At 47.5% G+C, this 25937-nt stretch overlaps 1 protein-coding gene across 1 annotated transcript; it reads left to right on the top strand.

Moving 5' to 3' along the window:
- The first annotated feature begins 11024 nt into the window (after nucleotides 1-11024).
- Nucleotides 11025-19990, top strand: Nrn1 (neuritin 1). Its single transcript, NM_053346.2, is given in 3 exon segments — nucleotides 11025-11266; nucleotides 15286-15430; nucleotides 18764-19990. Coding segments are annotated over 3 exon segments (429 nt in total). The 5' UTR covers nucleotides 11025-11211; the 3' UTR covers nucleotides 18993-19990.
- Nucleotides 19991-25937: the final 5947 nt, after the last annotated feature.

Raw genomic sequence — 25937 nt, forward strand, 5'->3', positions numbered from 1 at the left:
CATACACACACATACGTATACACACACACACACCACACACATACACACACATACACACATACACACACACATACACACATACACACACATACGTATACACACATACACACACACATACACACACACATACACACACATACGTATACACACACATACACACACACATACACACACACATACACACACATACGTATACACACACATACACACACACACACACACACACACACACACACCAAGAAAGGAAAATAGTCTACAATTACAGTTACAGTCTGTCAATGGGTGACACAGGCCAGCTGAAAGAGTTCTTTCTCAATAGTCACACTGGGACAACATGAGCAAGAAAATAAAGTAATGCAGGTTAGAACCAAAAGGCAGATATCAGTCAGATGTGAATAAAGAACTGAATAGATGAACAAAAAAATAACAAAGAGACAAATAACCTGCCTGGAACAAATTCCCCTTCCCCACTGTGCAGTCTCTCTCAGGGACATCCCTCGATGCTTCTTACTTCTCCTTTGTAAAAGTAATGTCTGAATACAGCAACTTCTTTCCAGACAACACAACATGGAAAGAGAAACAGAAAGAGTAACTTTACCATCCAGAAGCTCAGAAAGCAGATGATCCACGTTAATTACAACAGATATAAATCATTTCTTAGCTCAGGCCCCAGCTGCCTTAGAGTGGATGGATTATACAGCAGAGGTTTTTTTCTGTTTGTTTGTTTGTTTGTTTGTTGTTTTGTTTTCCCTCACAGTCCTTCAGGTGAGAAATCCAGCATCAAGGCTCCAGCAAGGCTAACTCCATTATGAAATCCACTCTTGTCTCACCTGCAACCTTTCCTTCGAGCACACACAGGGACTGAGAGCAAAGGAACTCAGAGGACCCTAATTCAGTGTAAGACCTGAATTTAAGCCTACTGGGACAAAACAGAAGGAAAAATCTATTTGCTGTTGACCTGAACAATTTTGTGTAGAATCCCCAGAACACAGAAAGCAAATAAAAATAGACAAACAGAATTGCATCAAATTAACAAGCCTCTGCATAGCAGCAGAGACACAAAATATAGCAATGGCCTGCAGAAGCGGGACACTTGCAAAAGGGGTTGGTGTCCCCATTACTCAAAAGTCAGTAGCAGCAAAACATAACCCTATTAAAATATTGGCAAAGGTACTAGAGAGATGGTTCAGTGGTTAAGGGTACTTGATGCTCTTCCAGAGGACCCAGGTTCAATTCCCAGCACCCCATGGAGGCTCACAATCATCTGTAACTCTGGTTCCAAGAGACTTGACACGTCTCTGACCTCTGCAGGCACCACACATAAATAACACACAGACATACACTCAAGCAAAACACCCCAAAGAGTAATTCTTGTTTTTTCAATTAAAATAAAAGCCGCCGTGGGCAAAGACCTGACAATAGCAGAGAAGAGGTCTGAGAGGTAGCTTAACAGTTAAAAGGATGGATTGCTCTTCTGGAGGACCTGAGTTCCATTCCTGCCAGCCACATGGTAGCTCATAACCTCCTGTAACTCCAACGCCAAGAGATTTGACACCTTTGACATCTATGAACATCCACCTTGATGCGCGCACACACACACACACACACACACACACATACACACACAATTTAAAAAATTTTTTAAAGTCTTTTAAAAAATTTAAAAATAGGGGTTGGGGATTTAGCTCAGTGGTAGAGCGCTTGCCTAGCAAGCTCAAGGCCCTGGGTTCAGTCCCCAACTCCGGAAAAAAAATTTAAAAATATAACCTCTTTTTAAAGATAGCTTATAAAGAGCCAACAAGCATATGGAAAAATACTTGGCCTAAACCACAATGAGGAGTTACCTCACACATCATTCACTGGGCTCTAAAAGTGCAGCTTTTTACAAAGCTTGGCCACACTGAAAGGAAAATTAAGAAACACAAGACCTTTACGATGGGTGTTCAACACATGTTTGGGTAACATAGAGAGTGAATACATGTTGCAGTAAAAATAAAAATGGCCACACCAGTTCCCCTGTGTGCCCTGGTGGCTAGTTCTGGCTCCAGAGGGCCACTGGAACTAGTGCTCATTTATGTCAGCAGCTCTACGCTGTTTCCATCTACTTTCTGACCTGCTGTCCACAAGTCACTCCAACAGGGCACCCTGTCAGACCAGCCCACCCTCACTCACAGCTCTCTTGACTGGTTTTCATCACACCAGACATACACATCCCAATTCCGTGACAGACTTAGTGCAACAGCTACTATACACTCTCTTGAACTCAATCAAGTCGTCACATGAAAGGACATACCATACGATAACCTCTGATCCAACTGATAAGATATAATTTGCCCATCTAGACAACACAAAATCCTGTACACACCCATCCCTTAAAAATACTCATATCAACCTGTATCTATGCACAGAGAAGAATCTTAACCTCTGCCGCCATGTTCTCCCAGCTCCTATTCCTCATTCTGGCCTCCTCAGCCCCTCCAATACTTTTCTCCTGCCCATCCTTCCTTCTCGTCCAATGACAGGCCTCTTTCAATCCTGTGCTTGCCTTCACCTGCATAATGACGTCAACCTACAGATACACAAAACTTCAATATGGTATAAACAAGACAGGCAGGGAAGTTGATACAATAGACACTCACACCCACTTAGGGAAAAAGTGACCCGATGAAGATTCTTTTGAACTAAATGCACAGAGATTTCCATTAAAAACGATTGCAACTCTGTAGCATATGCTTACCAGATGCAGAGCAGCTCAGCAGTTTCTAGAAGGTGGCGGTAGAGAAGGCAGGGAAGCAACGCTCTCCTTCCCATATACTTTGCCCCATACCTCAATTCCATAAGACTATTTCTCCATCATGGTAAAGAAATAAATATAAGAAAATGTCCCTTCCCTGAGTTCTATGAGCCATCCTTGCAAATTTACCTACCTTCCCCAGGAAGGGAATCAAGGTAACCCTCAATTTATTGGCAATTGGTCAGAAGCATAGTGAGCGACCTACCTTTTACTATTAGCATTTGAAATAAGGACAGTTGTGTGGTGTTGAGCCCTTAACCTGTGGGATCTGATGCTACCTCCAGGTAGCTAATGTGAAAATTGAATTAAAGGATGAGCAGTTGGGATTCTCTGAAGAATTTTTTGGTGGGTGGAGGAAAAGTCTCACACCTCTGGTCCCAGAAGTTTTGTGTTTAGTGACTCTCTTAGAGTAGAAATAATAATTCAAAATATGTTCAAAGGCAATCAGACCTCACTCCAGAAGGCCATTTTAACATAGAATAACAAAAAAAAAAATAGCTAAGGTGAAAATAAAATGGTCATGGTTAACAAGTGCTGAGGCTGTAGGTAGAGTTCATATGTAAATAAATAGGCGGTGTTGTGTTGATATTGAAATTATTAACATAAACTAGTGCTTTCATATCAATAGCATTTATACAAAGATTGCCCAGATTTAAAAAAAAAAAAATGAGGAGGTGCGCAGGACACCACTGTAATTTCATACTATTTCTCCACAATGAAAAGAATTCATCAGTTTAAAAAAAGAGGGAATGGTGAGTCCAAGCGATGGCTCGGCAGGTAAAGGCGCTGTCTACCAAAACTGGTAGCCAAGTTCAGTGAACTCAGTCTCTGCTTCCAAGTTAAAGGAGAGAATTCACTCCCGAAAGTCATCCTCTGGGTGTCACATTGGAGAAAAGAAGAGGTAGAGGACACAGACAGATGGAGAGACAGAGAGACCAAGAGACAGGGAGACAGGGAGACAGGGACTCAGGGAGACAGAGAGACAGAGAGACACGGGCTAGGGGCAGGCACCAACCCAAATTACCACCAATGCTGCATCCCGTCAACATGGTTCTGAGAGACATGGAAAACACAGCTTTGATGTTCTGAGGTAATCCTACCATGGTTGCATGATCACAGAGTGGTAATCACAAAGTGAGATGGACCCCCTGTGAACACATCAGATGCTTCTTTTGGGGGGTAGGAGGTAATATTAAGCCAGTTTCACTACATCCTTGGGTTTATTGTATACACTTCTCCCCCAGCCCAATGAAATTGATTTGAGGGAAGTTGCTTTTAAACATATGATTTGGGAGAATTCTCAAATTCTTGACAAGAATTTCTTATTTTTGAGATTTTAATGTATTTCTCTGCATAAAATGCTTACAGCAATATCTGAAAAGTACCTGGGATATGACGGCAATTTTTTTTATATATTAATCTGTTGAGAGTTTCATGTGATGTATTTTGATCATACTCATTCGTATTCATCTACTTTCTCCCAACTCCTCCCAGACCCCCTTTCCAGAAATGACCTACCAAAGGCCTCTCTCTTAAGGAGAACTGACTCTCCCTCTGCGAGTTATCAAATGCCAAGAGCTCCCCAGATAGGGGTGGGATGTCCCACCTAACTTCCCTCTCCAAGCTGGGTTGTGTCTGCCTTGAGCTTGTGCAGGACTTGTGTGTTCTGCCACAATCACTGTGAGTTCACACAGGGAAATGCCCTGCTGTGTCTAGAAGACACAGTTTCTTTGTAGTCAGTCATCCACAGCCCCTGTCTCTTACAACCTCCCTGATCCTCCTCCACAGTGGTCCCCAAGTGTTGGGAGGAGGGTATCTAATATGGATCTCCCATTTGGGGCTGAGCACTCCAGTCTCCTATTATATCTTATATTATATCTTATATAACTGTATCTTACCAGTTATGTGTCTCTGTGCCAATCACCATCTTGATACCAATTTTTGTAATTGTCTAGAATTTGCTTTTTTCATTTTCCTTAAAGTGTTATTGATAAAAAGTTTCCATTCATTATAATCAAATTTGTCAATATTTTTCTCTTTTAAATTAATATATTTAACAAATATTTGTTCACTTTCCATCTTGATCACAGCCCCCCTCTCCTCCCAGTCCCTCCTGCCTTGACAATATTTTTCAGTTCACAGTTTTTAATGCTTACTTAAGGCCTAATCTTCATCTGGCTGAATGTAGCTCTGCGTGCCTATAATCCTAGCACTCAGGCAGCTAAGTCACATGGTTAGTCAGTCATTGGTTATCGAGATGATGTCACCAAAGGTCCTGCCTCTAAACACCATCGTTCCATTGTTATCACTCTCTTACTATCTCACAGTGATCAAATTTCAATACAGGAACCACTGAGGGACCCAGGAAAAATGGTACCTTCAGGGCCAATCTGAGCTGCAAAGTAAATTCCAGGCCAGCTTGGGCTGTGTATCAAGACCCTGTCTCAAACCAACTAAGCAACAAACAAAAGCCATCCATCTCAGGTGGGAACTTATATTTCAAAGTTTTGGGACAGTTAAGTCTTAGTCTATTTACATTACTGTAACAAAACACCCAAGGATACTCCTCGCAAGCAGAGACCCTGCATGAAACAGAGCACCAGTGGCAAGAGACTGTAGAGAAATTTTAATCCAGCAACATGGCCGCTCTGGCATGTGATCAGTTCCAAAGACCTTCTAGGTCTGTGTGAACCAGCTGGAATATAGACATCTTTTATCCCAAGAGACCGGGGCAAGCAGATCTCTCGATTCAAGGCCAATCTGACATAGACTAAGTTTCAGGTAAAGGAAAACTTAGATTCAGGTGTGGTGTTTAGTGATACATGCCTTTAATCCCAGCACTCAGGAGACAGAGACATTCAGATCTCTGACTTCTAATCCATCAATGCGGTTGAGTCAGTGAGCTGAGAGGCAGTGCAGTAGAATGGAGTTCATGGTAGTTCAGTGTAAAGTTCAGAGGCAGTTTTTACAGGGACAGTTTTGCAGAGACAAGTTGCAAAGAGAACAAGTTAGACACAAGTGAAGACAGAACAAGCCAGAGAAGGAACCAGAAGATTAGAGCAGATTGCTAGAGTTAGTTTGAGGCCAAGCAGAGAAATTCAGCGAGGAGCTGAGAGAATCTGGATTGAACCAGTCATCTTGGAGGAGTTTGAGCATGAACAGCTAAGTTGAACCAGCCATCCAGAGCTCTAGAAAGGGTGAGCTTATTCAGCAGTAAGCTTCCATCCCAGATGACAATTTATCCAGGGAGAGAGAGAGAGAGAGAGAGAGAGAGAGAGAGAGAGAGAGAGAGAGAGAGAGAGAGTTGTACATATGTGTAGAGTATTTGCCTTCGTTCTAGCAATCCTTTCAGTGAAGCAAGCTTGTGATTCTCCATGGCCCCTAACCATCCAGGATGTACCGCACCATCCAAGAAGACCCTTCTTACGCTCAGCACACAAGTCTCCCGTCAGAGACCAGAGCTCACACAACATCAGTGTGCCACTCAGAGACCTCACTCAAGTGTTTAATTGCCTAGCAATATCTCTGTTCCTTCTGGTCCGAGGATCACACATGGGAACACAAATCACACGTAACCATTAATCTCCCAGCTGGCCCAGCACAGAGAGAGCCACGCAGATGTTCACCTCATCATGGTCACCAGCCATGCATACATCCTTGCCTTGTGAAGGCTTCTCTGTCTACAGTCCACAGCCACAATGCTTATTTGTAAGGGGAGAGCATTTACTTCAGGAATTCAAATGCCTGTGTTGAAACCAAGTTTCCTCAGCCATAGATTTCAAGACTAAAGGTGTCACTGAATTTTGAAAAGGAGGAAAAAGTCACCTTACCAAGGAGTAAGTGCACGTGTAGAAAAAGGCCACCTAACAGGATTTTTTTAAATAATGTTTTAATAATTTTTTCCTTCACCTACAAGATAATGGGTTTCATTAGGACATTTCACAGATGCAAACATTGTGCTTAGTTCATATCATTCACTCCACTATCACTCCTTCTTGTCCCTATACGCTGGCTCCACTTCTTTTTTGCATATTGCCTCCATTTTCATTGCACGCAATGAAAAGAACTAGCAATACATATTTACATTCATACTTTGATTAAAGGTTTTACTTGCAAGTTAAAAACAGTGACAGATTGAATTTGAGAGAGATGTTGTCTTAGTCAGGGTTTCTATTCCTGCACAAAACATCAGGACCAAGAAGCAAGTTGGGGAGGAAAGGGTTTATTCAGCTTACACTTCCACATTGCTGTTCATCACCAAAGGAAGTCAGGACTGAAACTCAAGCAGGTCAGGAAGCAGGGGCTGATGCAGAGGCCATGGAGGGATGTTTCTTACTGGCTTGCTTCCCCTGGCTTGCTCAGCTTGCTTTCTTATAGAACCCAAGACCACCAGCCCAGGGATGGCTCCACCCACAATGGACTGGTCCCTCCCCATTGATCACTGATTGAGAAAATGCCTTACAGCTGGGTCTCATAGAGGCATTTCCTCAAGGGAGGCTCCTTTCTCTGGGATAACTCCAGCTTGTGTCAAGTTGACACACCAAACCAGCCAGTACTGATGTGTTGCTGGGTCAACCCATTCTAGTAGACCACCAGCTTTTTTTTTTTTTCTTTTCCTAGCCTAGAAGACAGAGGTGGAATCTCCCACTGGCCCTGGTAACAGCTCTCACAAACAATTTCAAGGTGTGTCTTGAGATGGCAGCTTCTGGGAAGTTTGTGCATGGTGGAGTGGTAGAGGAAGCTGGAAAATCAACTCAAAACCTGCTCAGCCAAACTAGAGTGGCCAAGCCTGAATTGAGAGAAAACCTGGATGTTTCACGGAAAAGGAATTCTGCCTGCCTGACACTTAATTACACACACCTACATTTGGTGTTCCTTATATTCAGCCTGAAGACCCAACAGCACCAAGGACTTTTTTTTTTAACTTCCTGAACTGTATTTAGAAAAATTAGTTATTTGAAGGGGAAAGCATCCTTTACCCCTGTTGACCTATGACAGACATTTTTGCTTAGACAGTATGCTTTTGCTGGGATGTTCCCACTTCCAGACATGTCCATGGTATTCTAGGAAAGCCCTAGTTCATGGAAAGTCAACGTTGAAGATCCTCTGGAAATCACATTGTAGACTGTCCTCTTTGTTTTCAGGTTGGGAGAATGTAACTCCAGACCTCCTTGGGACAGCCAAGGTCATGTGACAGGCAGGGTCAGCTTTCATGTTAAATATGACCCGAATAGGCATTCCTTTTTTTTCTCCATCTTTATTAAATTGGGTATTTCTTATTTACATTTCAAATGTTATTCCCTTTCCTGGTTTCCAGGCCAACATCCCCCTAACTCCTCTCCCTCCCATCTATGTGTATGTTCCCCTCCCCACCCTCTCCCCCATTAGCGCCCTCCCCCCAACAATCCCAGTTCACTGGGGGTCCAACCTTGGCAAAGCCAAGGGCTTCCCCTTCCACTGGTGCCCCTACTAGGCTATTCATTGCTACCTATGAATTTGGAGCCCAGGGTCAGCCCATGGGTAGTGGCTTAGTCCCTGAATAGGCATTTCAAATTAATAAAAGAGGAGCTGTCCCCATCCCCAACCATGGATACCGCCCGTGATCTCAGTCGCCCTCACCCCTGCATTGCCTGCTGATCTTGGTTTTTATTACTCTTAGGTTAAGAAGTAGGAAGAAACAAAGCCTTCCGGGGCCTAGACTGAAGAATGGCCTGTGATTTAAAAGGTTCGAAAATTCAAAAACAAAAACATCGTTAGCATCTGCGTTCAATTATTTATTCCCCCAGATTATTTATGGACTGTACCTCTGCCAGACTCTTGCTTCACTTTTTTTTAAGACGCGTGCCAGCGAAGAGAGGCCAGGAAGTAAAGGGCTAGTGTAAAGGAAAGGACCAGCAGAGGACCCAGAGGTGGCATGGCACAGCCGGTTCCGACTCTACACGCACGCGCGCGGGACTGCAGAAGCCTGTCCTGGAGCACCCGATTCACTGAGCTACATTTAGTCTTTCAGTGCGGCCTTCTCACACAAGCCCTAAAGCCCCTGGTTCTGAGTGAAAAAGGATGTAATTGGGAAGATCCCAGGGCACCCACAGAAAAGGTTCTAGAGGGCCCGATGAGTGAACAGGAGGGAGGCAAGGACGTTGAGGGCACGAAATGTAAATCCCCTGGTACTCAGGCTCAGGAGGACTCAGCTCAGAGCCACGGACGGGGGTGTTAGAGGGGAAACCCGTGTCCTGTGCGTGGAACCCTGAAGGGACAAGCGAGTACTGGGAAGGGCTTCCAACCTTGAGGTCCCGCCCCTAGCCAGCCCCTTCTCTACCATTGGAGGGCGTTGGGGGAGGGTCCGAGGGACGCCCCCCACTCGCCACCCGTTCTCGCCCCACCTCCACCCGCCCACCTTTTCTGCTTTTCTGCGAGCCCAAGGAACACTGGGGCAGGAAACTCCTGGAGCTGCCACTGGGCCCCTGGACACCGGGAAAGTGCGCCCCCGCTGCCCCGCCCACCTACCCTGGCGTCACCGGGGCTGAGATGTGGCTCCGCCCCTACAGACCAGGCGGCCAGCCTCGGGTTCTGCGGTTCTGCAGAGCTTCGGGCTTGGGTCCCCTCGGTGCGCGCTTTCCCAGCTTCTCGGGGCAGCAAGGCCCCCGAGGTCCTCCTCAGTTCCTCCCTCCACCGCCTGTCATCTGACCCCAGTTTTGCACCCTTTTCTCCCTTTCTCAGTCCGCGTGCACAGATGGCTGTGTGTGGTTCCCAGTGCAGGGGCTTCGGAAGGCAAATTAAACGGAGCCCCCACCTCCCTAATCCCCTTTCATTTCTGCCACTAACTTGATAGCCTTACGTGGTGGCCCTGAAGTCTTGTAAAATATAAAGGGTTCTTTTATTTTCTCCTTTTCGCTTATCTCTTCATTGTCTTAAGTAATACATCTGGCCAGTGAGGCCTTCAACATTTGACTAAAGTCGCTAGAATTCAGGCTGGTGAAGAGGGTGTGGTGCATTGCAGAAAAAGGAGGGGGAGAAAAACTTAATTTCATTTAAGAAGTAGCCCTGATTATTTTTCCATCTTTCATGACCTACCACAGGACCTTGCACAAACACAGCTGAAGAGATATTTCTTTCTGCAGTGTGTGCTGGGTCATTCAAAAAACAGCGCAGGTGTGTGTGGATCTGGGTGTGTGTGTGTGTGTGTGTGTGTGTGTGTGTGTTCGTGATGGACGTGGGTGCGTGTGTGGACATGTGAGTGCGACCCTACAAATGACCCCAGGAGACTCCCAGAAAGGAGCTTGCACACCACAGCTTGCCTTGAAAATTTCCTAAAGCGCTAAGAGTTTGTAAATCACAAGAATCCGAAATTTGCCTTAGCCTAGACTTCTTGCCCAATTGCCTTTCCACACCCCCACCCCCAAATAGGTGTCTCTGTTCCTTGTATAGAGGCCCTTCGGGCGAGTGAGCGTTGCGAATAGTGAGATTCACAAGAGGGCACGCGGAGTCTATTTCTGGGGCCCTGTGTGTGCAGAACGAACCCCCGGGACCTGGGCGTGTACGCGCGCTCGCGTGCAGTGTGCGGGCGAGCTCGGGGGCGCTCGGCTCCGCTCCCGGGCGTGCGCTTTTGTGAGTGTGTGCGTGTGCCGGGAACCCGGTTGTGTGCTCACGCGCTCAAGGCTGCGCCTAGAGCTCAGCTGCAGGGCTGGAGAAAATGAGGGTAGGCAAGTCTGCAGACAGCTGAGGGCGAGAGAGGGGTGATTCGGCTCGGATGAGTCTCTCCCTTCTTCCCACTCCGGCCTGAAGCTTCTCAAACCTCTCTGCAGGGTGGGAAGTGTCTGGGTTCGTTGTGGCGCCAGTGAAGGAGGGAGCAGGTTGAACAATCGAGTGGGCGCGCTAGGACTCCCCGGCTCCGGGCGGGGAGAGGAGAGGGAGCCCCGATTCTGCGCAGGGAGGGGGCGGGGCTGGGGGCCCCTGGAACGAGGAGGCGGGGGTGGCCACCGGGATGAGAAGAGGTCACCCCAGAGAGGCGAGATTTCATTGAGATCGCACATTAATTGGAGATATCTGATTAATTCCAGAGTCTTATGACTATAAATGGTGATTCTCTACCAAGGTGTCTATATTAAAAAAAAAATCAATCCGTGTCATCCCCCACGTCAGGCCTGTTCGTGGGCGTGAGGCTGTACTTCCTCCGCCCCCTCCTAATGGAGTGAACCATTCCCAGCTCCCCCCCCCCCCACAGCCTCTCACTCTCTCGCTCTCTTTCTGTCTCTTCCTCGCTCCCTCTCTTTCTCTCCTCCCTCTGCCTTCCCAGTGCATAAAGTCTCTGTCGCTCCCGGAACTTGTTGGCAATGCCTATTTTTCAGCTTTCCCCCGCGTTCTCTAAACTAACTATTTAAAGGTCTGCGGTCGCAAATGGTTTGACTAAACGTAGGATGGGACTTAAGTTGAACGGCAGATATATTTCACTGATCCTCGCGGTGCAAATAGGTAAGTGGCCGCCCGGTAAGGCTCGGTAGGCGGCTGGAGATTGCCTGCCCCAGAGGCGCCTAAGGGGACTTTGCTGGCCGGCAACAGCCTCTGGTTGCAGAAAACCCTGCAGACTCCCGGGATCCGGGTATTAGCTCTTGGGGACTCTGGAGTCCTGGTTGGGTCTTCCTAAAGAAAGAAATTTCTTCTGCAGGGAAGTGTGTGACCAGCTATTTTCCAAGGGGGGTTTTCCCCTTTTTCTCCAAAGCGCACATCCATTTTTTTTTTCTCTCTTTTCGGGGTTGAAACAGGATCTGAGCGCTCGTAGCATTTGTCCCATGTTATACTGCAAGATACTATCTTGAGGGGTCGGAACGTGAAGGCAAGAATAAGATGCCTAGGCAGCTGAGGGCTGAAAAGTTTATATGCAGAAAGCGAAGATATTCCAAGGCTGCCCTCAAACTGCAGCATTTAGAACTTTGTCCTTCCCCCGCCCCTCCCCCTATATCCGAGCTGCAGCGTTTGCTCCCGGCACCGCAGACTACTCTGAGAAGGATAAATCAACCAAATATGCACTTTTACTTTTTCAGGCTCATGTGTGTCTGTGATTTTACATATTACCATCGCTAGTCTTTTTATACAGGAAAGGGCTTTACCGTGTTTGCAATATGTCTTTTCGTGTGTTTGTCATTTTTGTTTGCGGCTGTTTGTGGATGGATTGACTTAGTCCCCCATTTTATGTTAAGGAATGTCGAGTCTCAGCTACACTGTTGGGAAGCTTTCTTAAAGTTCATATTTTTTTCCATCCAATATGCAAATGCTTTAAATACTAGTGAATTTGCTTGTCTGATACCGGATTGGAACATTAATTAACGTAGCTGAAAAGTGAAAGTAAAGCAGTTTATTAATAGAATGGACAAAAGGAAAAAATAGAAACTCTCCTGTGGTTATTCTGGAGATGGAGAAAGCTGTTATCGTGCCAGGATATAGCATTCTTTACAGACAAATCCTTGCAGAATTTCAGGGGCTCGTCAGGGAATTTGTGTGGGACAGGAGACGGGGATGCTTAACATTTTTTTCTTCATAAGAAATGTAGAGGAATTGGGGCTCCTGGAACATTAAAACTGATTCTTTCCATCGGGGTCCATATGCATTTGACATAATCTTGAGAATTTGATTTGGGGGATTTTTTTTGATTGTTTGTTTATTGTTTTGCAGAAACTGGGGTCTTGCAAAGCAAGGAGCATGCAGCAGGATGTTGGCTTTTCCTTTAATTTTAGGAAATGACTTAATGCGTTGTATCTGGTGGTTTTGTGCCTTTGACATTAGTTCAAAGAGCTGCAACCATCATAGGACATGGATCCCAAGGGCAGCAAATTCTTTAAGTATTGGAAATGAGTGAGCATGGCATTTTGTAGTTAGATGACCAATGTTCACAGATTAAGAAAAAGCGAGTGTTTTAAGATAGGGGATTCACCTGGAGGATGTTTAGAGACTCTGTTTCCTAATGGGTGAAAATAGAATATAGTGAAACAGTGATTTGCAGGAGGGATTCATTTGATTAACCTCGGCCTGAAAAATGACCATCATTTTCATAGTGGAATTAAAATGTATGTGCCCCCAAATGTCTACCCCCTTTTTTTTTTGCATCAGAGCTTCAGTCTTTATTAATTCATAGATGGAAGCTCTCCCAAATTACTGACATTTGGCAAGAAGCGTGGGGGTTGGGGAGGGGCGGGGAAGTAGAGGATGAGGAAGTTTGGAATGAATGAGAGAGATCCAAGAAATGAATGAGCAAATGAAAACCGCACTGGATAGGGATGTAGAGGAGACGGGTCGGCTGCCTGCCTGGGGGTTACAGAAACCAGGTTCAGAAAGGACCGGGAACTCGACCGATGTGCGCAGAGGCTTATGCCTGCAACCTCTGTCCCGCGCACTGCTTCCGGCTTTCCAGTGCAAGCTTGATTTCTAGAAGCCACAATTGCGAGACACAGAAATGTTCCCGAATTCGTATTTTACACACGCTCACACACATGCGCCCTACAGGGTCTGATCCAGCAACGCCTGGAAAAATAAAGTGACAGGGAGATTTCCCGCCTCCAGAAAGCCCCAACCCCTCTTTTCAAATCGGACACCGAATTTTGGAGGTCAATGAGTCAGGAAGAGCCTGCAGCCAGAGAGGCTAGGTCGCATTTTGTTTTCTTTTTGCAAAGGCATGTTGGTAACATACATTATAGAGGAAGCTAAATAGGATTTCTTTCATCGTGACCGAGCTACAGTAGAACAACGATTTATTTATAAGACACGGTGTCAGTGTTTAAATTCTGCTTTTATTATAGTGCCAAGGGTTTTTAAAAATCGGTGTGAAGGAGAGTCTAGGTCTATGGAAGGTTGTGTGTTTGTCCCAGCTGAGGTGGAAGTTAACCTCGCTCCCTTCCGCAGAGCTTCCCGTTCCGGATTAGAAAGCAGTAGTCCCGCCTAGCTCTTCCTGCTGCAATCTGCCAAGCGCAGCTCTCGGCTGGCTGTGGCTGACTGGGTCACCTTCCCTGGAGTCTGCAGTAGTTTGATGTTCAGGGACAGGTAGCTGCCTAAGACTGGGACGGTTGCTAGCTTTCACACCGGGATGGAGGCAGAAGAGGCCTGTGCTCGGACCCCCAGAGCCCACGGCCCATTTCCATTCCTGATTTCACCTTTTCCCTCCACCCCTCCCCCGCCATTATAGCGGAGATTTGAGCCCCTCTCAAGCCCTTCGGGTACCCGGGGTGTTTGTTAGCCGTGTGGGGAGAAATGGGTTTTTAAATGCGCTGGTCTGCCAGGAAGCTGGCAGCTCTTAAATTCACCGCCTCCGAGTTTGGTTGGCTTGAGTATGGGAGCTAGGACCTCAGTGTGGCCTGATTCTGTTTTCTTCTCTCCCCCACTGCCTCTGTCACAGCTTCTACCTCCTCCAACCCCCACCCCACCCCAACCCCCTCAGAGCCAGGGCCCTAGGCCGCAGCTTGTTGGGTCCTTAGCAGCCTAGCTGCAACCTTGAGAAGAAAGGTCTGATCTAGCGGTTTCCAGAGACATAAAGGGGGTGTGCAAAGGTTTGAGATACAGAGACTCAAAGAGAAAACAGGGTGCTACGCGCGCACACACACACACACACACACACACACACACACACACACACACACAGCTACTGAGACCAATCCTCACCCCAGCTAGGTCCCTGGACATTTATTGCCCTTCTTCAGAGGTGCAGAGGAAGTATTCACCTAAGAGTTTCACAAACAAGAGACTCCATGCTGGGCAATCATAATGATGATGAATGATGATGATGATGATGATGATGATGACGACGACGACGACGACGACGACGACGACGACGACGACCACGACGATGATAATAATAATAATAATAATAATAATAATAATAATAATAATAATAATCTGTTCCCTTGGCCCTTACAGTCTTGGCCATTGTGGTCTTGACCCTTGCAGCCTTCCAAAGACTATTCATTCATTCATTCAGCAATTATTTGAATTGTCTGAGCGCTGGCAAAGATTTGGGGGTCGGTTGGCTATTCTGGGGGTGTGGCGGTTAGGTCAGCTGGGGCTCACCGCCTTTCCCAGCCTGTTTTCGTCCCCAGCACACTGTTTCTCAGACCTCCTCTGTCACCACAAAAATGGAAGATTGCACCGCGAGACGTGACAGGGTTTTGCAGGAGGAAGTGTTGAGAGACAAGGAGGGAGTGAGGGGGAAAAAAGAGTAATAACGGAGATGAGGGAGGTGAGAAGAGGGGGCGATGAAAACAGAAAAAGAAATAGAGCGCTATTGGGAGGGGGGCTGGAGAAAATAAATGGACTCACCTCCCTGCTATCCCTCTTCACCCACCTACGCTAGCTCGGATCCCTCCGTCTGCACCAGAGGTGGACGGAATGCAAATAGGTCATTCCAGGGCCACAGTGCTGGATCATAAAAGAGACCACCCCCAAGGGGCCTTAGGTCAGCAGTGGGGCAGAGTGGTGGTGGTGCTTACTGGTGTCCCTCCTCCCCGCAGCTTACCTGGTGCAGGCCGTGAGAGCAGCAGGCAAGTGCGATGCAGTCTTTAAGGGCTTTTCAGACTGTTTGCTCAAGCTGGGTGACAGCATGGCCAACTACCCGCAGGGCCTGGACGACAAGACGAACATCAAGACCGTGTGCACGTAAGTGTCCTCTCTGACCCTGGGTTTCCCTTCTGCTGGCTCTGCTGAGATCAGGGTACACACCACTCCCCACCCTCATCTTCTCCCCCTCCCCCCTCCAATATTCTGCTAGTGGGGATCTGTGCCTTTCTACCTACTGGCCAGGGCTGTCCTCAGGCTCAGGTCCCTGGCTTAGAGTCTGCACTAAGGGGACTCCATGGCCTGAGGTGGGCCAAGAAAGAATCTTCCAATAGCCTAATCTTTTCATCCTTACAGGCAGCCTTGCACCCAAAAGGCATGGACACAGGGAAAGTGGCAGAGTGGCAGTTTAACTGTTTCTTGCTCCACAAAAAAAAAAAAAAAAAAAAAAAAAAAAAAAAAAAAAATCTTTCCTTTGAGATAATCCCCAATCTTTCTTCTTGTGAATGGGCAGCCAGCCTCGTACTCTTGAACTGTCGTTCTGGTTTAAGGAGAGTCAGGGTGTCGGGGTAATACTAGATACTTAAAGGCAAAGCCCCTCCAAAACACACCCAAAAGTAGTCACCAAGTGCAGGAAGGGAGTGAGGATCTCCCTGTTTCATGGAGAAAGTCTGAAACCATATTCTGTGTCAGTGATCTAGGAGCTTGGCAGGTGTTGCCAAGGTTATGCTAACCCATCCCCAAGTTTTGAGTAGCCAAGCTCCTTGCTCCCACCACCTCGCTCCTTCCCATAGCTACTGTTTCCCCAGACAGAGCAGCTACAGACCCTGGGAGAGAAGAGGCCCTCATTGCCTGGCTGGGTGGTGTTTTCTCAATAGTGGACCAGACCGCCATCAGCTGGCAATAGCTGAGGCATCCAGGAAAGCCCGCTGCAGTGGACCTTTCTGCCGGCTTTAGAAATGCCCCTATCTCTGGCAGCATACATTTTCTTTTCCTTTTGGAAAAAAAAAACAAACAGCTGTATAAACAGATGTATTCCACCTTTCCCACAAACTCCCCTTGCAATAAAGCTGAAGAAAGGCGTCTTTGTTCCCAGAGGCTGAGGTGCCCGTTTTTTCCACACCATGGCTTCATGCATGCATGACTCCTCTCTTCCTAAACAAGGAAGAGGGGTGTTCACTTAAGTTATGATCAGCTGGGAAGTGTCCATCTAGCTATAAACTTTCCTAAATACCTCTGTACCCACTAGAAACTCCAAGAAGTGGCCGGTATTTTGCTACAATAAAACGGAGTTGTGGGGGAGAATTTAATTTCAAACATCAGATAAGAATGAACCTGCCAGGCAGGACAGGTTTCCAGAACCCCAGAACTTCCAGCATTTGCTAAAACATGGTATATTCCCAGCATTTAAAAAAGATTTTTTTTTTTTTTTTTTTTTTTTTTTTTTTTTTTTTTTTTTTTTTTTAGCCAGACTAAGGCCCTGAAATCATGGTCAAGAGAAGGGCAAGACCCCTGCAGTTGTGGGCAGCTGGATTCAGACCCCACTGAGTTAATAGGGCTCAGCAAGTGGGTGAAGTTCGCTTTTCCCAGCCCAGGGTGGGTGTTGGCTCTTCTCCATACTCCCCTTTCAGAAGTGCTCTGTCCCCATCTGGGTCACCTAAAGAAAGGACTAGTTCATGTGTCCTTGGCTTCCCAGGGGCGATATATTTTGCAGTTCTGTGGAAGAGGAGTTGTCCCTAGGGCCTTGCAGTGTCTGTAAATGTTGGTATTTGTTACTAATTGTGGAAACGGAAAGTCCTGTGCCCGGGTCCCTGGGCCCTATTAACTCAAATAGAGAAAGTCACTAGAAGGCAGCCTGAGTTCCAGGAACTCCAACTAGCGTTTCTAACTTGCATGGGCTAGAAGCCAGGTTAGGAGTGGAAGCAAAGGCTACGCTTGCCTTCAACAAGCTTACAGTCCCGACATGAACAAAAAGGGAAAGAGCTGAGGAAAAACAAAAACAAAAACAAAACAAACAAAAATCCACCCACACTGCTAAGAGTGGCTGCTGACCTGATCTCAGGGTCGGGCGAAATGGGAACCAGACCTGAGTTACCAGACGCACAGATCGACCCAGCTTCGAAAGGAGACAGTGCCTTAGAAATCGATCATGCCTTGGAATTATATTTAGTTTCAGAATCTATTCTGGGTTTCAAGGGGGACAATAAGAAAAAAAAGAAGGAAGGAAAAAAGACGAAAACGTTGGATGAAGCTTGTGGGGGCGGGGCTGAATCTGAAAGGAAGGTGTGTGTGTGTGTGTGTGTGTGTGTGTGTGTGTGTGTGAGAGAGAGAGAGAGAGAGAGAGAGAGAGAGAGAGAGAGAGAGAGAGAGAGAGACGGGGGTCCCGGGGGCTGGATGCGGGGTGCGGGGGAAACTGAGTTGCTTGAGTTGGTTCGGGAACTGACCTGAGGTAGGGGGGATCACGAGTCCTGCCCCGGGGGAACTGAATAGGTGGCCAACTTGCCCAGTCTATGTGGGTGCTACCACCTAGAGGAGGTAGGAGCGAAGCTCCTGGGTCTCAAACCTATGAAAAAGACTAGGGATGAAGTTAGAAGAAGCACTCTGCTCTCAGACCAGGAGCACAGGGGTTTGCAAGAGCTGGAGAGGGCTCAAGAGCCCGCTCAGGTGCCCAGGCACTTAACACTCACCTACCGGGGAACGGGGAACGGAGAGAAGTGGCGAGCAGGCGGGGGCTCCCGACGCCTTTGGAGCACTGGGACTGTGGAAGGTGGGATGGCCTTGGACGACCCGAAGCAAGTGGGGGAAACGCGGAGAGGAAGAAGGGGGAAACGAAGGGTAGGGGAAAAGAAAAGGGGGGAGGGTGAAGAGAAACTGGAAACAAAAGGAAGGTGTGGGGGCTGGGTGGAGGGAGAGAAGCAGGGCGAAGGCGAGAGGACCGCGGCACACAGAGGAGGGAAACAGAAGGGGCGAGGGGGAGGAGAATGTGAGAAGCCAGGAGGGGGAGGGCCTGGCTCAGAGCAAGTCGCCCATCTTGCGAGCTAAGAGGCATTAATGGGCCGCAGCTTGCAAGGCTTAGAGATGTTTTCTTAGCATTCCGGGAGGAGGGTGAGCAATCTGTTGGCGCAGGCCATGGTGCCAGCGCCACGCAGTGGGTGCGACCCCGCTCCTGGCTTTCAGGTCCCCTTTAAGCACCGGACTAGGAAAATCAGGGGGAAAAGAGGCTCACACTCCCTGGGACCGGGTTTCTGGGATGGGACAAAGATCCAGCAGGACCTTACTCAGTTCAGAACAGGTCTGGGAAACGGGGGGAGGGGGGCGCGAGTGGGGAGAAGATGCCCAGGAAGGTTAGAGAGGACGCAGTCACCCGGGGCGCAGACGTAAGGTCCTCCCGCACCCAAAGTGATCCTACTCCTGTTTTGTTCTGTTCCTCGCCAGATACTGGGAGGATTTCCACAGCTGCACGGTCACAGCTCTTACGGATTGCCAGGAAGGGGCGAAAGATATGTGGGATAAACTGAGAAAAGAATCGAAAAACCTCAATATCCAAGGCAGCTTATTCGAACTCTGCGGCAGCGGCAACGGGGCGGCGGGGTCCCTGCTCCCGGCGCTTTCCGTGCTCCTGGTGTCTCTCTCGGCAGCTTTAGCGACCTGGCTTTCCTTCTGAGCACGGGGCCGGGTCCCCCCTCCGCTCACCCACCCACACTCACTCCATGCTCCCGGAAATCGAGAGGAAGAGCCATTCGTTCTCTAAGGACGTTGTGATTCTCTGTGATATTGAAAACACTCATATGGGATTGTGGGAAATCCTGTTTCTCTCTTTTTTTTTTTTTAATTTTTTTTTTTTATTTTGGTTGAGTCCTTGTGTTTTAGTTGCCAAATGTTACCGATCAGTGAGCAAAGCAAGCACAGCCAAAATCGGACCTCACCTTAAGTCCGTCTTCACACAAAAATAAGAAAACGGCAAACTCACCCCCATTTTTAATTTTGTTTTTAATTTTACTTACTTATTTATTTATTTATTTTTTGGCAAAAGAATCTCAGGAATGGCCCTGGGCCACCTACTATATTAATCATGTTGATAACATGAAAAATGATGGGCTCCTCCTAATGAGAAAGCGAGGAGAGGAGAAGGCCAGGGGAATGAGCTCAAGAGTGATGCCCACGTGGGGAGCATCTGGTGAATAATCGCTCACGTCTTTCTTCCACAGTACCTTGTTTTGATCATTTCCACAGCACATTTCTCCTCCAGAAACGCGAAAAACACAAGCGTGTGGGTTCTGCATTTTTAAGGATAAGAGAGAGAAAGAGGTTGGGTATAGTAGGACAGGTTGTCAGAAGAGATGCTGCTATGGTCACGAGGGGCCGGTTTCACCTGCTATTGTCGTCGCCTCCTTCAGTTCCACTGCCTTTATGTCCCCTCCTCTCTCTTGTTTTAGCTGTTACACATACAGTAATACCTGAATATCCAACGGTATAGTTCACAAGGGGGTAATCAATGTTAAATCTAAAATAGAATTTAAAAAAAAAAGATTTTGACATAAAAGAGCCTTGATTTTAAAAAAAAAGAGAGAGATGTAATTTAAAAAGTTTATTATAAATTAAATTCAGCAAAAATTTGCTACAAAGTATAGAGAAGTATAAAATAAAAGTTATTGTTTGAAACGGGGTGTCCTTTTGTTTCTTCCTCCGAGATTCCAGAATTCCTAGAGGGACACACGGCGCCAGGTGATCTAGTCGCCTGCTCACCAACTGTCCGGATGACCTGCTGACTTCATGGGGATCCTAATTAGTTAGGACACTTGGCCATGTCTCCCAGATTCTGCTTATACTTGAGGGGGTGGGAAAAGGAAGGCGTTTTCAAGTTAAGAGCAACTCCTTTACTCGGTGCACTGGAGGACCGCTCTTTGACACACGGATACAACGCCGGTGGTCAGCCCGCTGCCCAGGCCCCAGGTGGGCCTGAGCCCTAACCACGGTTGCTCCAAGCTGGGCCCTAACAGCCACACGCGACTTCCTCTGTGGTGACTAGAGGCAGCATGCAAAGGAACCGCCATTAAGGGCTCCGCAGAGGGGCAGAGAGGCGAGGATCGGGCGGATCCTTTCATAATTAATAAGACAGCACAACTGAAATGGCAAGGAGACGGGTCCTATTGATCTGCCAGTCGTTCTGCCTCCACCCTATTTTTAGACTCCTCATGGCCTTACAAAGAAGTAAAGAGCTGCAGTCGAGACCCAGATCCTGGGTCTGCAGCCATGGTGTAGGCTGTAGAGGACGGAGAACTACACATACGCTCTTGGATTCATTGAAATCAAAATCTGATTTCACTGGAGACAGGGTTGGGAGGGAGTTTGTGGGTGATCTCCAGGGTACGCGGAGGGGCGGAAGAAGGATGAAGGCTGATCCCCGCGCTGAAGCAGGCTCCCACACCCGCAGCCCGCGGCGGGGAGGGTGTGCCAGGACTCTGAAATGCAATGTGTAAACAATCGCTAGTGTAACCGTTCATAAATCAAACCCAGTGGGTCGCAGCCCAATCTGCATTCCCCCCACGGATTGAATTCCAGCAACACATGCGTCCTTGCGCCCCAAGCGCTGGAAACTGCATGGATTCTTAATGGCAGCATACATTACGGGCTCTGGTTCACGCAGGCGCCGCGCGGGGCCACTCTAGGGAACTGTTCCACCCGCTCCCCGCCCCCAAGCAACCCCCGCCCCCTCGCTGGTGCTGGATCTCAGCCCAAACCAAAGGAGATCTTGCTGCCAGGGCAGGGGTATTCGCCCGCTCCGGGTCGCTTTTTATTTTGGAAAACAGTGGGTTTTGTTCATTTCATTCCGATGGTATTTTCAAGGAGTCAAAGTATACAGATGACCAACCAAAGCACAAGCGCTAACATTAAAAAATGAAAACATTTAAGCTTGTCTCAAATATATCTATCTTTTCAGTGGGGCGAGGGTACAGGGGTGGGGAGGTCTCATCGGATTCCGTTTTTTGTTTGTTTGTTTTGTGGGGTGTTTTTTCATAATATTTTGCGGATTAGGGACGATCCAGTGCCTACAAACTCCTTTCGGAAATGGAGCCCGCACTGCATTCTCTGCGGGCTTCGGAGGAGAGGCGGACTGGAGCCCCTTCTCCTCCTTCCCCCATCCTCAGCCCCCGTAGCGAGCTTTCCACTAGAACCAGCGCCTAGAAGACTCAAGTGGGAGGACGCTGTGGGAGGAGACAGAGGGACCAGAAGGAGGGACGAGGCGGGCCAATTTGTTCACACAACAGGGTTCCTTCTCAGGAACCCCTTGCTCCAATGGGGTTCCAACTGCTTTCCAGGTGGAACTCCTCTGGATGCAAGGCTCCCCCAGCACTGTTGCCTCTCGCTCACTTACTTCAAGGGGTTCCGTCAGAAGACAGGGTTACTATTTGAAGCAACCTTACCAGGTCAAAGGACCACGCGCTCGCTCACTTCCACTAGGAGAGATCTCCAGGAACTTAAGGCGAGTCTTCGAAACTCAGGCTTTTGGATCTGCCTCCTTCCAGACAACGTTTCTTTTGTTGGTGATTGTTTAGGCTATTATCGCGCCTGCTCCGGCTATTATATGCTGTTTAATCATGATGACATCTCCATATGTTGGTTGTGGTGTTACTGCTTTTAAGTGGCAATGCAGAAGTCCTGGTTACCAGTTCTGGGAAGGGGTATAATCAGGGTGTGTGTATCCTAAGGCTGTGGTAAAGTGGGCCAAGTGGGCACCAAATTCAGCACATCTGCCTCCCCCATACCTGACTCTGGAGCATCCGGGTTGGCTCTCCAACTGGTCCACTGGCGCTGGCTTCAGCCGTTGCAGAGGACTTCCTTCATGCCATCCAAGGCAAAAGGAGATTCAAAATACGCTAACATCAACTGCTTGTGAAAATGTGAGAAAGAACATTTCGGAAGTCCCAGCCTCAATCAGGAGGTGGTGGAAGGGAGAACGAAATGTAAGGAGACAGACAGACACAGCGTGGAAATTGGCAAAAGGTGGGGGGAAGACAGAGCCAGAAAGTGGAGGTAGCAGAAAGGAGGCGGGGGTGATTTGCCAGATAAGTTAAGTGGGTGCTGGGGGGGGCGTGGATTAGAGCAGGAGAGAAAAAGCCGGCCTCAGAGAAAAGGAGGCGGTGGGGGGGGGGTGAAACCCTTCGCTTTCACTGAGGACCCTCCGTGAAGCAAATGTTACAAGTGCTGCCACAGACTTTCTCCCAGAGGATCTTGAGAGCTTTTCATTTATTGCGATTAAAAAGAATTTTAACTTTCGATGTTTATAGTTTAGGTGCCTGCTGCTGTGGGAGTGCCGATCACAGTCGAACTTACAGTTCTGGACTCTGAACTCTACGAAACCAGGCAAAGCATTTCCACTTTCCGTAGGACCCTCAAATCCTTGCAGAGGCTTCTGGGAAGGTCCTCCAAGATCCCCTGCGTCCTTTCACACCCACTGTGCCCTAAGCCAGACTCCTTAGTCTGGTCATGCCCTCCTAGTCTGGTCAGGGCTGGGGTGGGGTGGGGTAGGGGATGGATGGCAGTTTCCGAGAAACAGTCAGCACTCTAGCCCACTGGCCCTGGTGGGCCGCACTTCCCCTCTTTCCCTAACACCTACCAGGGGGAGTCCAAGGTGCTCATCCCACCTCAGCCCTTGCATCTGGCACAGAAACAGAAGGGGGGGATTGATGAGCTCACCGGCTGCAGGGGCTGAAAAAAAAAACCCTCAATTTGCCCCCTTCCCTGCATTCCAAGCCTCTTTAAGTGCCTAGGCCAGGATGTGGGGCAATTCGGAATGCCTTATCTGATACAAAGTAGTGCTAATGCACCTAGTGCACGTGTGTGTGTGTGTGTGTGTGTGTGTGTGTGTGTGTGTGTGTGTGTGCGCGCGCGCGCGCGCGCGTGTTGGGATTGTACCAGCTGCATGCAACCTGCCCATAATCTAACTTCTTCCTGTTTGATTTAGGCTTTATCTGATGTGACCCTCAGAATTCTTCAAAGTAACCTCTCTGGACAACCTCATTATGCTTTCCATTTTTAGGGGACAGCTTTTCTCTGTCGTCCTACAGTTTTAAGCTCTCTAGTCACAGGTTACCCAAGCTAGACCTTCTCCACTGTGACCTTCTCCATAGACACCCTGGACAAGATCCTTGGAGTAAAGTCATCGGTGTACCTGGCTCTGGAGGCTGTGACTCCCTGCCCTGGTGGCAGTGGGTGGCAAGCAATGGAGGTAGCGCAGCAAAGGCACAGTGACATAGTGCACAGACCAGGAAACTGAAGGCTGCATCTTTCTTGTCCTCAACTGCCCTGTGGGTCCTAAAGGCTCCAACAGACAAGATCCACACCACAGTGAGCAACCAGGAGGACTGAACCATCTGCCAGGGGAGCCCATTGACAGGAAGACCTTAATCCTACTCAGCTCCCCCTCACCCCTCCCTGTTTACTCTTGCTCAACTTTAAAAAAAAAATTAAAATCCACGTTCACCGGGTACTTTCTACACATCAGTTATTGGGCCAAAACTGTTGCATTTCTTTGATAGTCTCAGTAAATGAATTGTATGATGCCTGTCTTACAGATGAGAAACCAGGGTTTAGAGAGAGAGGCTAATTATCCCAAGGCCAGCAGATAGCTGAAGAGGAAGCTGAACTCCAAAGCCCTAATCTGTTTTGGGAGTCATTTTAGGACATTGAATCACTTTGCTTGTTGTGTTACTGTGTTGCACCAAAGGAGTTAACATAAGTAAAAAGACAACAGCAACAAAGGAAATTGAAGTTCCTGGCAGGAGATTAAATGATCAGACTAGGATGCCCATCCATTTCCTAGTTTATCTCTGGAACTGTGAGTTTCATAGTTGTTGGCAAAAGAGAATTAGGATTGCAGATGGGCCGATCTTAAGATAAGATATTTCCCTGTATTGTCCTGGGGACCAGTGGAATCACAAGGTTCTTGATTCCCAAGAAGGAGGCAGAATAGGGCAGAGATGTGGATAGGAGAACTCACACCACCTTTGGCTTTGAAATTATAGGAGAGAATCTATGGGACAAGAAAGATGGCTTCCAGGGAAGAAAGAAAATGTGGCCCAGTTTAGCCCAGTAAACTTCAGCACACTTCTCATTTATAGGACTTAGGATCAGATAATAAGGTGTGGTTTAATTTACCATGTCTGTGTACTTGGTTATAGCTGTGAATGGAATGCTGCTACAAACCTCAACTGCATTGGGCTGATTTGGTTGAGAAGGTACCTTTTGCCCAGACAATCGAGGCACTTCAAAACGTTTAAGTGTGCTAGAGATGTTTCTCAGGGCTACCCTTCATCTACAAGTGTGCTTGGAGGAGGTGGCTGATTCATTTCTGTGGAAGTTCAGGTGGCAGCCTATGCATCAGAGAGGACATCAGAGTGTATGTTTCTCTAGGACAGTAAGCAAATGTTTGTAATACTGCCTGCAATGCCTTAGCACAGAGACTGTTCCGTGTTCATCCCCTTCTCTACTCCTTCCAGTTGAAGAGCCTCCAGTTCCTCTCTTTTCCTGCCAGTAACTCAAAGAATGTGCTAGGAGATTCTTTGGCTCCATCATCTACCTGGCCCTGCCTAGACAAGAAAAGTTTATCATTCGGGTCCATGTGTTCTTGAAATATACCACCGGGTTCTTCTCTTGATAAAGCCACAAACCCAGGCGGGGGCCTCATGTAATTTGGACTGATTTGCCTAGAAGTAGCATTTCCAACTCTGTGCAGAAGACATAAGGAAGCAGATTCCTCCTCTAACAGAATATCTGGAGTGAATCACTTGCTATGGCTAACCTAAGCAGAAAGAACTACAGAAGAAGAAAAAAAAGCATGTTTAGACAGTTGTTGCTAATCTGTACATGAAGAGAAAGTTGTTAAAATAGTCCCGACCCAGTAAAAAGGACAAAGAGAAACACAGTAACGGATCCTAGATGACTCCCAGAAAGGGTGGCAGACAGGGGCCATTAACTCCAGATTCACTGAAGACCGGAATAGATACCTCAGTCCCAGCCTTCCAGGTCTCTTCATGTCCTTGAAAGGTCAGCAAGCTGAGGTAAGTGACTGTGAAAAATAGCTAAGGGGCCTTTGGTCAGCTCATTGGGCCATTACCTGATGTATACACTGAGTTGCGATCTCCCTTAAGTACAGAGAGACATCTCAAACCAAATGGCTCACTTAGCTTTCTCCAAACACAAATTCTTCAAAGTAGGCCACTTGGAAGTGTATACTAGAGGCTCATCCATCAACCAGTGTGGAGGGGAAGACTGGGTGTCGGCCGGGTCTCTCCAAAGTTTAGATCCACCTAATGAAGTGGTAGGCACGTCTATATCACACAACCCTTCCACCTTTTACACTGCAGTTTTGACAAAGGTTCTGCCATATTAGGTTATTTTTCACTCTTCTGAACAGAACTGGGGGCACTGCCCTGCCTCAGCTTCTATTTCTGAACAGCCCCTGGGCACTGTAACAGAAAATAAATGACTTGTTCTTGGCCAAAATACTGATCTTCAGATCAAACTATAAATTCGAGTCTAAAATGTACATGTATAGACTCATACAGACAGTACGAACATGTATTCCTTACTTCAAACATTTCCTAGG

Source organism: Rattus norvegicus, chromosome 17, assembly GCF_021556685.1.
Source record: "Rattus norvegicus strain SHRSP/BbbUtx chromosome 17, alternate assembly SHRSP_T2T, whole genome shotgun sequence".
Lineage (NCBI taxonomy): Eukaryota > Metazoa > Chordata > Mammalia > Rodentia > Muridae > Rattus > Rattus norvegicus.